Source organism: Pelobates fuscus, chromosome 1 (assembly GCF_036172605.1).
Source record: "Pelobates fuscus isolate aPelFus1 chromosome 1, aPelFus1.pri, whole genome shotgun sequence".
Lineage (NCBI taxonomy): Eukaryota > Metazoa > Chordata > Amphibia > Anura > Pelobatidae > Pelobates > Pelobates fuscus.
In genome coordinates, this window is record NC_086317.1 from 486,604,897 (window position 1) to 486,617,595 (window position 12,699).

A 12,699-nucleotide genomic window follows, 5' to 3' on the forward strand; every position below is an offset into this window, starting at 1 on the left:
CACCTGTGTGTAGGCCTCAGCCACTGCTGGGACACTAGGACTGGTTATTGTCAGAACGATGTACCAAAAAAAAGGCTTTATAGAATAAAATCAGACCCCTAGACCAGAATGAGAGTTTGCTAGATGGAGGAGTTCCTTCCTGCAGAGCGAGGGATCTGCCTGAAGTGTAGTTTCTAGACCTTTAAATGTAATTTTGTAAAATGCATTTTTTTACACTTATTTACATTTTCTTTTAAAGAATACTCTATATTACGTGAAAATAAGAGTCCATTTTTACTGATCTGCTCCTCTTCCAAGAACGCCCCCTTGTGAAGACGCTGAGAAAGCAAACGTCATTTTGGTAAGATGTTAATAAACAATAATCTTTATTCTTTCTTAATAAAGCAAACCTATCAGTCTGATGCGGACAGAAGGGGGACATTTTGTGATAAATGCCCAGAATTTTTACTTCAAGACTTTGAAAGCGAGTTTGAAGAATACGTACATGGAATATAGCCAAGTAGTGATTGATGAGATCTTCCACCACACGGCCAGGCTTGTAGTTTTGTCCGGTTGTCTGGAAGAGTGTGGGGCCAAACACGATGGCAAGATTGTGAACATTCATTTGATTCACTTCTGAAAAGTGCTGTATGCTGTCCACAGAGAAACAGAGACCGACCATTAGATGGCTCTCACCATTCGCTCAGCTTCCTATCTCATTAGATGGCTCTCACCATTCGCTCAGCTTCCTATCTCATTAGATGGCTCTCACCATTCGCTCAGCTTCCTATCTCATTAGATGGCTCTCACCATTCGCTCAGCTTCCTATCTCATTAGATGGCTCTCACCATTCGCTCAGCCTCCTATCTCATTAGATGGCTCTCACCATTCGCTCAGCCTCCTATCTCATTAGATGGCTCTCACCATTCGCTCAGCTTCCCATCTCATTGGATGGCTCTCACCATTCGCTCAGCTTCCTCTCTCATTAGATGTCTCTCACCATTCGCTCAGCTTCCTATCTAATTAGATGTCTCTCACCATTCGCTCAGCTTCCTATCTCATTAGATGTCTCTCACCATTCGCTCAGCTTCCTATCTCATTAGATGGTTCTCACCATTCGCTCAGCTTCCTATCTCATTAGATGGTTCTCACCATTCGCTCAGCTTCCTATCTCATTAGATGGTTCTCACCAGTCGCTCAGCCTCCTACCTCATTAGATGGCTCTCACCATTCGCACAGTATTTCACACGAGGGGGGCCAAAAGGAGATCCACATGTGTTATGGAAATATAACTCCTAAAGCATCATGGGATTTGTAGTTCAATAAAACCTAGGGATCTAGGATTTGCCCACCCCTAGTTTAATATACCGGTGTCAGGATTGGACACGTATACAGCGACCCCATCCATAAATAACTCCAAGTTGTGGGATGCATTCTTAGCCAACTGATAGCGCCATATTTATATTCTGTGCCATTACGACGACAGCACAGTAGTAAGCAAATAATTCTAGGAATAAAACCGAATCTATGCAAACACTGGAAATCCGGCTGTAAAACATAGATGGTACTATATTCCCTATAAAGTGAGATAAACTCACGTGTGTCAGAACAGGCACACTGGGGGTTTGATTTTATTTATTTGTAGCAGCGTAGGGGTCCCGCGTATCCCTTACCAGTGTAAGTGACCGATTAGTGCTTCTAAAGTAGCTCTGTTAACCTGGGGAAGGTTCTGCAGCAGAGTCTGGTATTGCTGGATTCTGTCCGACACGTCTTCAATTCCTAGAAACAAAGATTTTAGGCTAAGAGTTGAATTCTACTACAAGAGATACATCTAACTATGGGGACTGGACTAGTGACATCTATGGGACAATAGCCATTTAATTATCAGAGTTCTTAATAAAATCTATTCCCAGATAGGGTAGAATGATCTCGAATGTAAGCTTGGTGTACACATTCCACTTTAGGTTAATACAGAATATATGGCACATGATAACAGCAGCTTTTTATTACAACTCTAACAGAGACAACATGATCGTATTAAAATGAATAATAATCAATTATTAACTAAAAATAACGGAATAAAAACACAATGAAATAATAATGTTACTGACGCACACGGACTAATTATTACAGGACACCCCAGGTAATATTAGAAAAAGCACACATTTAATGATAAATTCAGTAATTCCGGAAGATCTCAGCCACAGGTTTTTTTATTTTGTTTAAATAAATGTAAAATCCCAATATTGCAAAGACAACTAGAATGTTAGGGACAGCTATCAGGGCATTCCCAGAATCCCCTTCTAAATGTGGGCAAGCTAGGATATTGTGATTTAGCTTCGGACTGCCATTCTGGGGTCAGGAATTATTGACTAGTTTGTGGCAAAATTGGAAAGAGACTGGATCAACAGCAAGAACAGATGTGAGAAAGGCTGAATTTGATGGACACAGATCCATACTTTTTAACAATAGGGATAAGTAAAACTAATAAACCAATATTAAAACCAAATTATATAAGTTTTTGTTTTATTTAAGGAAAAAAGTAATTTGGTAATAATTGTATTTTAAAATCCCATCTTCTGATGACTCACCCGTTACGTTCAGCCAGTCCAAGCAATGTTCGGCAAAGATTCCCTCGCCAATATCTCGAAAGAACCTTTTAAGGGCATCTGAAACATTGTCCACGTGGTGGTCTTCCTGTTTGAGGACTACGCTACGTGCATCCTTCTTCAGGGCTTCTAGTAAACTTGTAGTCTTGGAGTTCTGACCACTTTTCCTGTAAATTCCTTCTGAGCCCACTCCTACATGAAAAAAAGCAGTTTCTTTTGAATCAGAGATCTACTCTAAAGAAGACGACAGTCCCCTCCACCAGCTCTGCATTCAGATTCTATCTGATCAAAAATAAGCTTTAAACTGTGTTCGTATACCCCACGCCCCTTACAATGTAAGCTGGTTTCTGTTCCTGTACATCCAACTTGTTTTGCTGTAACTACTTGTTCGTTAGTCCACCTATTTTACAGCGTTGTGGCTCATAAATAATAATAAATATAGGGGGAAATTCTTTTTTCTAAACAGGACAACAATAATAAAAAAAAAATTAAACTTTCATCAGTTTCTTGTAAATGGCTCACATTAATCTCAGTGCAATTCAGAAAATAATTAACATGCGATAATATATACCCAAAATGCAACAAAATGAATGAGCTCCCCGTGATTTTACTCTATTATTAAACATTACAAGGTGTGAATCGCATGACATGATTGGCTCCCGTGACGGTGGTTAGTATTTACAGTGGATTTATTACCGAATCGTTCGATGTGAGTGATGCATTTCTCCACGATGAAGGGGATGTCCAAATTGGTGAGTAGCTGTTCAGATAAAGTGTTGCCTGTCGTGCTGCTCGCCTTTTGAATGGCATTTACCCAACCTGAAAAATCCAGCTTCCGCTCACTCTTGATGTATGTTATTCTGCGCCTTTAGATAAGGTGGACATAAAACCTATTATTATTCGGCAACCTGCAGCGAGGTACGGCACAGCTTCTAAAGTAGCCAATCAGAAACTTGCATTGTGAATCAGACGGCAGATGGATTAATGTGACTGGTCTAAACGAACCAACATATGATTCATTACACGTTTTACTTTCCTTATCAGATCAGCGAGATCTGTGTCCAACAACACTGCAGGCAATACAGCCACATATCAGGAGATCATTTCAATTAGAAATTATAACGCATTAATACATACACTAATGGTGGGTGGGACCAAGCAGGTTCCTTTAGGGATACACCAAAACCCCAAGTTTAAATCTAGGCATAGAATTGTTAAAATACATATATCAGCATTTAATGCCTCCTAAAATAATGCATATTTATTGTTAGCAACACAGACCAAACCTTTGGGACACTCAAATGGTTAATGATCCCTAACAAGGTGTAACAATTTATCCCCAGCTTCCATTATTACAATTACAGACACTCACCGCCCTTTACCATCCTGAACCAGAACCAGGATGTCCTTATCTTTATTGGCTGCAAATAAAATAAAGATTTCATTAAAAGCTTAGAATTCCCACCAGCTAGAGAGACAAACATCGAGATGATAAATCAGATCTTCACGGCAGTAATAATCTAAAGAGCAGTTATAGTTAAATTACTTTATAAATCAATTAATACTGTAAGTACGGAGGGAAAGGCAGACAATGGGTTAATCTGTGCTAATCAATCAATCAAACGTTCTTGTTAAATTCCTTTATAAATCAATTAATACTGTAAGTACGGAGGGAAAGGCAGACAATGGGTTAATCTGTGCTAATCAATCAAATGTTCTTGTTAAATTCCTTTATAAATCAATTAATACTGTAAGTACGGAGGGAAAGGCCGACAATGGGTTAATCTGTGCTAATCAATCAAATGTTCTTGTTAAATTCCTTTATAAATCAATTAATACTATAAGTACGGAGGGAAAGGCAGACAATGGGTTAATCTGTGCTAATCAATCAAATGTTCTTGTTAAATTACTTTATAAATCAATTAATACTGTAAGTACAGAGGGAAAGGCCGACAATGGGTTAATCTGTGCTAATCAATCAAATGTTCTTGTTAAATTCCTTTATAAATCAATTAATACTATAAGTACGGAGGGAAAGGCAGACAATGGGTTAATCTGTGCTAATCAATCAAATGTTCTTGTTAAATTCCTTTATAAATCAATTAATACTGTAAGTACGGAGGGAAAGGCCGACAATGGGTTAATCTGTGCTAATCAATCAAATGTTCTTGTTAAATTCCTTTATAAATCAATTAATACTGTAAGTACGGAGGGAAAGGCCGACAATGGGTTAATCTGTGCTAATCAATCAAATGTTCTTGTTAAATTCCTTTATAAATCAATTAATACTGTAAGTACGGAGGGAAAGGCCGACAATGGGTTAATCTGTGCTAATCAATTAAACGTTCTTGTTAAGTTACTTTATAATTAACTCCTGAGACTGGAAGACAGACATGCTATGCCTTAACCTGTGCTAACCAATTACATTCAGAAACTTTGATTAAACTATAATTAACCCAAAGAAGACAGGTAGGGAATGGATTAACCCATGCTAACCAGTCCCTTAAATCTTGTGTCCTTTTTGGATTACTCTAGAATTAACCCAGCGACTGCCAGTATTATGTGGATTTTATTTAGACTCACAGAGTTCAGAAAGCTTTTTCAGGTTGATAACTTCCACCTCCGTCTCACTGTCCTCCAGGTACATATAGAGATTAGTCTTACAGAGTGAGAACCAGCCGACCATAATGCACTCCAGACTGCGCCCACCTATATATTGCAACCTGCCAACGCGGTCAAAGTCATAGCTCAGCAGCTCCTCGGCCTTCACTGGAAGAAGACACTAAAATGGAGAGAAATGAGCGAAAGACTATTAATATCCGAGCTCTTAGAAATCTACTAATCTCATCATCTATTGGATATTAAAGAGTTACTCCAAGCATCGTACCCACTACAACCACTGGTGATGGGCTTTTGCAGAGCTGCCGAAGACGTGTTGCCATCATTTAGTGGCTGAGTGTGTCACCTGACTGTTTTCAGCCAATCACTGACATTATGTGGAACTCCAGTTCTCGGCTGGATGATGACACTCCTGTGACGTCACCAGAGGTGAAGTTACACCCCCGGCAGCTAAGGGGTTAATCTCTGTATGCATGTGACGGTAGTTACCATCACCGAGAGCATAGGTCGGGCACGTTATGTAGGCCCCTGATTGACTTATGTTTAAGTCATTCTGTGCCAGTTATAGGTGCAGGATGTGTAAAATTATTGTAATGTCAAATTGTTAAAGGAACACTATAGGGTCAGGAATGCAAATACACAAACATGTATCCCTGACCCTATAGTGTTACCCCCGTTAAATAGGATGAAAAGTCACCTTATTTCCAGCACTGGCATTTGGCTCTGCCTCCGATCTGCCTCCTTGGCTGACAGCAGAATCGATAATCTCAGCCAATCACAATGCTTTCCTATAGGAACATATTTGCGGGTCCAAACAGCATCTCCTCATAGAGATGGACTGAATCAATGTGGAATGTTTAGTGTCTCGATACAGAGGGTGAAGACTCTGAATGTCAGTCACACTGTGCAGCACTGCCCCAGGAAGCAGCTCTAGCAGCCATCTGAGGAGTGGCCAGTGGAGGTACCCCTAGGCTGTAATGTAAACACTGCATTTTCTAGGAAAAGACAGTGTTTACAGCAAAAAGCCTGAAGGTAATGATTCTACTCACCAGAACAACTACATTAAGCTGTAATTGTTCTGCTGACTATAGTAACAAAGTAGTCCAGGTACTCAAAGTCTTCAGACATCAGCAGATTTATTGGAAAAACAGGACAGATACAGCAACGTTTCGATCCCTTCAGGGATCTTTATCAAGCTAACACCACAGTGCACAATCCACTAATATAATATAGGGTATCTAATATAATATAGGGTATCTATCTAATATAATATAGAGTATCTAATATAATATAGGGTATCTAATATAATATAGAGTATCTAATATATTATATGGTATCTAATATAATATAGAGTATCTAATATATTATAGGGTATCTAATATAATATAGAGTATCTAATATAATATAGGGTATCTAATATAATATAGAGTATCTAATATATTATAGGGTATCTAATATAATATAGAGTATCTAATATATTATAGGGTATCTAATATAATATAGGGTATCTAATATAATATAGGGTATCTAATATAATATAGAGTATCTAATATATTATAGGGTATCTAATATAATATAGGGTATCTAATATAATATAGAGTATCTAATATATTATATGGTATCTAATATAATATAGAGTATCTAATATATTATAGGGTATCTAATATAATATAGGGTATCTAATATAATATAGAGTATCTAATATATTATAGGGTATCTAATATAATATAGGGTATCTAATATAATATAGAGTATCTAATATATTATAGGGTATCTAATATATTATAGGGTATCTAATATAATATAGAGTATCTAATATATTATACGGTATCTAATATAATATAGAGTATCTAATATATTATAGGGTATCTAATATAATATAGGGTATCTAATATAATATAGAGTATCTAATATATTATATGGTATCTAATATAATATAGAGTATCTAATATATTATAGGGTATCTAATATAATATAGGGTATCTAATATAATATAGAGTATCTAATATATTATAGGGTATCTAATATAATATAGAGTATCTAATATAATATAGAGTATCTAATATAATATAGGGTATCTAATATATTATAGGGTATCTAATATAATATAGAGTAGCTAATATATTATATGGTATCTAATATAATATAGAGTATCTTATATATTATAGGGTATCTAATATAATATAGGGTATCTAATATAATATAGGGTATCTAATATAATATAGAGTATCTAATATATTATAGGGTATCTAATATAATATAGGGTATCTAATATAATATAGGGTATCTAATATAATATAGAGTATCTAATATAATATAGGGTATCTAATATAATATAGAGTATCTAATATATTATATGGTATCTAATATAATATAGAGTATCTAATATATTATAGGGTATCTAATATAATATAGGGTATCTAATATAATATAGAGTATCTAATATATTATAGGGTATCTAATATAATATAGGGTATCTAATATAATATAGAGTATCTAATATATTATAGGGTATCTAATATATTATAGGGTATCTAATATAATATAGAGTATCTAATATATTATACGGTATCTAATATAATATAGAGTATCTAATATATTATAGGGTATCTAATATAATATAGGGTATCTAATATAATATAGAGTATCTAATATATTATAGGGTATCTAATATAATATAGAGTATCTAATATAATATAGGGTATCTAATATATTATAGGGTATCTAATATATTATAGGGTATCTAATATAATATAGAGTATCTAATATATTATATGGTATCTAATATAATATAGAGTATCTAATATATTATAGGGTATCTAATATAATATAGGGTATCTAATATAATATAGGGTATCTAATATATTATAGGGTATCTAATATAATATAGAGTATCTAATATATTATATGGTATCTAATATAATATAGAGTATCTAATATAATATAGGGTATCTAATCTAATATAATATAGGGTATCTAATATATTATAGGGTATCTAATATAATATAGAGTATCTAATATATTATATGGTATCTAATATAATATAGAGTATCTAATATATTATAGGGTATCTAATATAATATAGGGTATCTAATATAATATAGAGTATCTAATATATTATATGGTATCTAATATAATATAGAGTATCTAATATATTATAGGGTATCTAATATAATATAGGGTATCTAATATAATATAGAGTATCTAATATATTATAGGGTATCTAATATAATATAGAGTATCTAATATATTATAGGGTATCTAATATAATATAGGGTATCTAATATAATATAGAGTATCTAATATATTATATGGTATCTAATATAATATAGAGTATCTAATATATTATAGGGTATCTAATATAATATAGGGTATCTAATATAATATAGAGTATCTAATATATTATAGGGTATCTAATATAATATAGAGTATCTAATATAATATAGGGTATCTAATATATTATAGGGTATCTAATATAATATAGAGTATCTAATATATTATATGGTATCTAATATAATATAGAGTATCTAATATATTATAGGGTATCTAATATAATATAGGGTATCTAATATAATATAGGGTATCTAATATATTATAGGGTATCTAATATAATATAGGGTATCTAATATAATATAGAGTATATAATATATTATATGGTATCTAATATAATATAGAGTATCTAATATAATATAGGGTATCTAATCTAATATAATATAGGGTATCTAATATATTATAGGGTATCTAATATAATATAGGGTATCTAATATAATATAGAGTATCGAATATAATATAGAGTGTCTAATATATTATATGGTATCTAATATAATATAGGGTATCTAATATAATATAGAGTATCTAATATATTATATGGTATCTAATATATTATAGGGTATCTAATATAATATAGGGTATCTAATATAATATAGAGTATCTAATATATTATATGGTATCTAATATAATATAGAGTATCTAATATATTATAGGGTATCTAATATAATATAGAGTATCTAATATATTATAGGGTATCTAATATAATATAGAGTATCTAATATAATATAGGGTATCTAATATATTATAGGGTATCTAATATAATATAGAGTATCTAATATATTATATGGTATCTAATCTAATCTAATATAATATAGGGTATCTAATATAATATAGAGTATCTAATATAATATAGGGTATCTAATATATTATAGGGTATCTAATATAATATAGAGTATCTAATATATTATATGGTATCTAATATAATATAGAGTATCGAATATATTATAGGGTATCTAATATAATATAGGGTATCTAATATATTATAGGGTATCTAATATAATATAGAGTATCGAATATAATATAGAGTGTCTAATATATTATATGGTATCTAATATAATATAGGGTATCTAATATAATATAGGGTATCTAATATATTATATGGTATCTAATATAATATAGGGTATCTAATATATTATAGGGTATCTAATATAATATAGGGTATCTAATATATTATATGGTATCTAATATAATATAGGGTATCTAATATATTATAGGGTATCTAATATAATATAGAGTATCTAATATATTATATGGTATCTAATATAATATAGGGTATCTAATATATTATAGGGTATCTAATCTAATATATTATAGGGTATCTAATATATTATATGGTATCTGATATATTATAGGGTATCTGATATATTATAGGGTATTTCATTAACAATCAATACAGAGTCATTTAACAACCAATCAATCTACAACATGGTGTATAATAACAAATAAAAGTGCCAAATATCCCTACAAGGTACCATATTATATTGTGGATCACAATGCATGTACATAAGCCCAGTTGTTATACCTTACTAAAAAATGTACACAGGAAAAAGGTTTTAGATGTTCGATTCAAATGGGATCGACCTCTTGTAATTAAAAAGTTAAACCAAACAAATAAATAAGATACCTAAGGGACAGCACTTGGGATCTGTGCACCAGTAAAGACACTCCAGCTGTGTCTACAGGGCTTAGCCCTATAATATATATATAACAAAAAAATGAAGTCACTTAAACCACAACTAAGTGGGTGAGTGAAAGCTGCATAGTAGGTAAGTATCTTGTTTAAATAACGGTTAAGATTAGCTGGACCAGCACTAAATGTACATATATACACACACGTCTCAAAACTAGAAACAGTAAGATAATGACAAGCCTTATAAGGCTTCTCGACTAACTCATAATAGGAGTATAATGTCATCTAGTAAATTGCTTAAACTAATGCTAGCTTTATTAGACTGCTTGTTTTAGCCCAGGATTGCCCCTGTCCCCAATCTAGATCAACGTAAATATACCAGGGTGAGAGTAAATACCTTATTGGTGAGGGTGTCTGAGACCAATAGACACAAAATCTAAGGAGTAATATACAGTCCTACCAAAGGTTAATTAGAAAGTTTGCTAGTAAGCCAGTAAGCTAGCTAGATAGTTAGCAGAGACAGAATTAAAAGAGAGAGATTTCTATATTCAATTAATGAAAACGCTGCATGTCTATATTAAATAGACATCCCAAGTGCATAGGTAACATAACCCCCGGCGCGAGTTTCGGAAACACTAGCGTGTGCACCTTCGTCAGGGGTCATTTTCTTATTTTGTTTCTAGTTTTGAGACACGTGTGTATATATGCACATTTAGTGCTGGTCCAGCTAAATTTAACAGTTATTTAACCCCTTAAGGACCAAACTTCTGGAATAAAAGCGAATCATGACATGTCACACATGTCATGTGTCCTTAAGGGGTTAAACAAGATACTTACCTACTTATGGTAAAAGACCATCAGCAAACTGGTCACAGATGCATGCAGAGCCATCCACTAAATAAATGAAAATACAATATTATACTAATATAGGTTACACATTTTACTTTAAAAAAAAAAAAAAAATGTTCTGCATGCATCTGTGACCAGTTTGCTGAAAGTGTCGGCCGCCGGGTGCAGTAAAGAAGACAGGAACGAAGAGCAAAGTGCAATGAAGGTAAGAGAGAACTTGCAGTGTGTGCATCATAGAATGTGTGTCAGTCTTTTCAGTCAGTATGTTTGTGTATATCAGTCTGCATGGGTCTGTGTGTGTGTGTGCAGGTATGTGTCTGTATGTGTGTGTATGTATGGATCTGTGTGTTTGTGTGTGTATATATGAGTCTGTGTGTGTGTGTGTATGTATTGGTCTGTGTGTATGTGTGGATATACGGGTATGTGTGTTTGTGTGTATGTGTGAATGTATGGATCTGTGTGGATGTATGGGTCTGACTGCGTGTGTGTGTGTGTGTGTGTGTGTGTGTGGATGTATGGACCTGTGTGTGTGTGTATGTATGAGTCAGTGTGTGTGTATCGGTCGTTGTATGTATTGGTCTGCATGTGTCAGTATTGGTCTGTTTGTGTGGAGTGGGTCAGTGTGTGTCTGCTTGGGTCAGTGTGAGCTGGTGTATGTGTGTGGTCAGTGTGTGTGTATGTGTCTGCGTGTGTGTGTATTGGTCAGTTTAGGCAAGTCTGCATGAGTGGATGGAACGAATGAGGCAGCAAAAATCCTTGCACCGGCCATGTGCACTTTTATTTGTTATAATACACCATGTTGTCTATTAATTGGTTATTAATTGACTCTGTATTGATTGTTAATGAAATACCCTATAATATATTAGATACCCTATAATATATTAGTGAATTGTGCATTGTGGTGTTAGCTTGATAAAGATCCCTGAAGGGATCGAAACGTTGCTGTATCTGTCCTGTTTTTCCAATAAATCTGCTGATGTCTGAAGACTTTGAGTGCCTGGACTACTTTGTTACTATATAGATTAGGGGTTTGCCAGCCCTAGGTACAGTGCACTAAGGTCTACAGGTGCGGATCCCTCCCTTTTTTTGCTGGTGACTATAGTGTCACTTTAAATATCTTATGTGCTCTCCTGTTCTACCAACTAGGTGGATTTGGCTGTGGAGCCTGTACAGCGCCATCTGTTGGGTGTGAAGATCTTGCAACAGGCATGTTAGTTGCAACGGTTATGCAAATCTATCTGAATATGCAAATTACATAGTCTTGCAATTTAGGTAGTGCACATATCATTTCTGCAGGCAGGGGAGATAGTTCTCGTTAGTTATTGTCTTTCCCACTCCTCTATGAATATATTATTGTGTTATTATGAAATTAAATATTTTTTTGTTTCGCCATAACCTAAATGTAATGTGGATAAGGGCTAGTCCTGAGTGAAAATAAAATATTGTGTTAGTTGCACTGGGAACTAGTCCTGTCAGGTTTGTTCAAGGATTCGAGTAACAGGTTTTGGACCTGTTGACTGACTGCACATTTCTCTGATTTCTGAGACAAGCTAAGAAAGGGCTGATCTGAGAGCCACAAGTGTAAAGACAGTAGCTGGCCACATTGTATGCAGACGTGTTGATACATCCCAGGGGGATTAACAGAACGGCCAAAGGCATAGGGGACACTGGAAGGAGAGAGTT

The 12,699-nt window shown here is 33.9% G+C and overlaps 1 protein-coding gene across 8 annotated transcripts in view; it reads right to left on the bottom strand.

The window, feature by feature from the left end:
• Window positions 1-12,699, bottom strand: part of ARAP1 (ArfGAP with RhoGAP domain, ankyrin repeat and PH domain 1) — a 304,736-nt gene that overhangs the window by 49,916 nt on the left and 242,121 nt on the right. For all 8 annotated transcript variants that reach the window (XM_063432734.1, XM_063432703.1, XM_063432716.1 and 5 more), the window contains 6 exons: window positions 5,172-5,370; window positions 3,961-4,009; window positions 3,285-3,454; window positions 2,571-2,780; window positions 1,653-1,758; window positions 485-632 (listed from right to left, as the gene is read on the bottom strand). In XM_063432734.1, coding sequence (XP_063288804.1) covers window positions 485-632; window positions 1,653-1,758; window positions 2,571-2,780; window positions 3,285-3,454; window positions 3,961-4,009; window positions 5,172-5,370 — 882 coding nt within the window. The remainder of the gene's footprint in view (window positions 1-484; window positions 633-1,652; window positions 1,759-2,570; window positions 2,781-3,284; window positions 3,455-3,960; window positions 4,010-5,171; window positions 5,371-12,699) is intronic.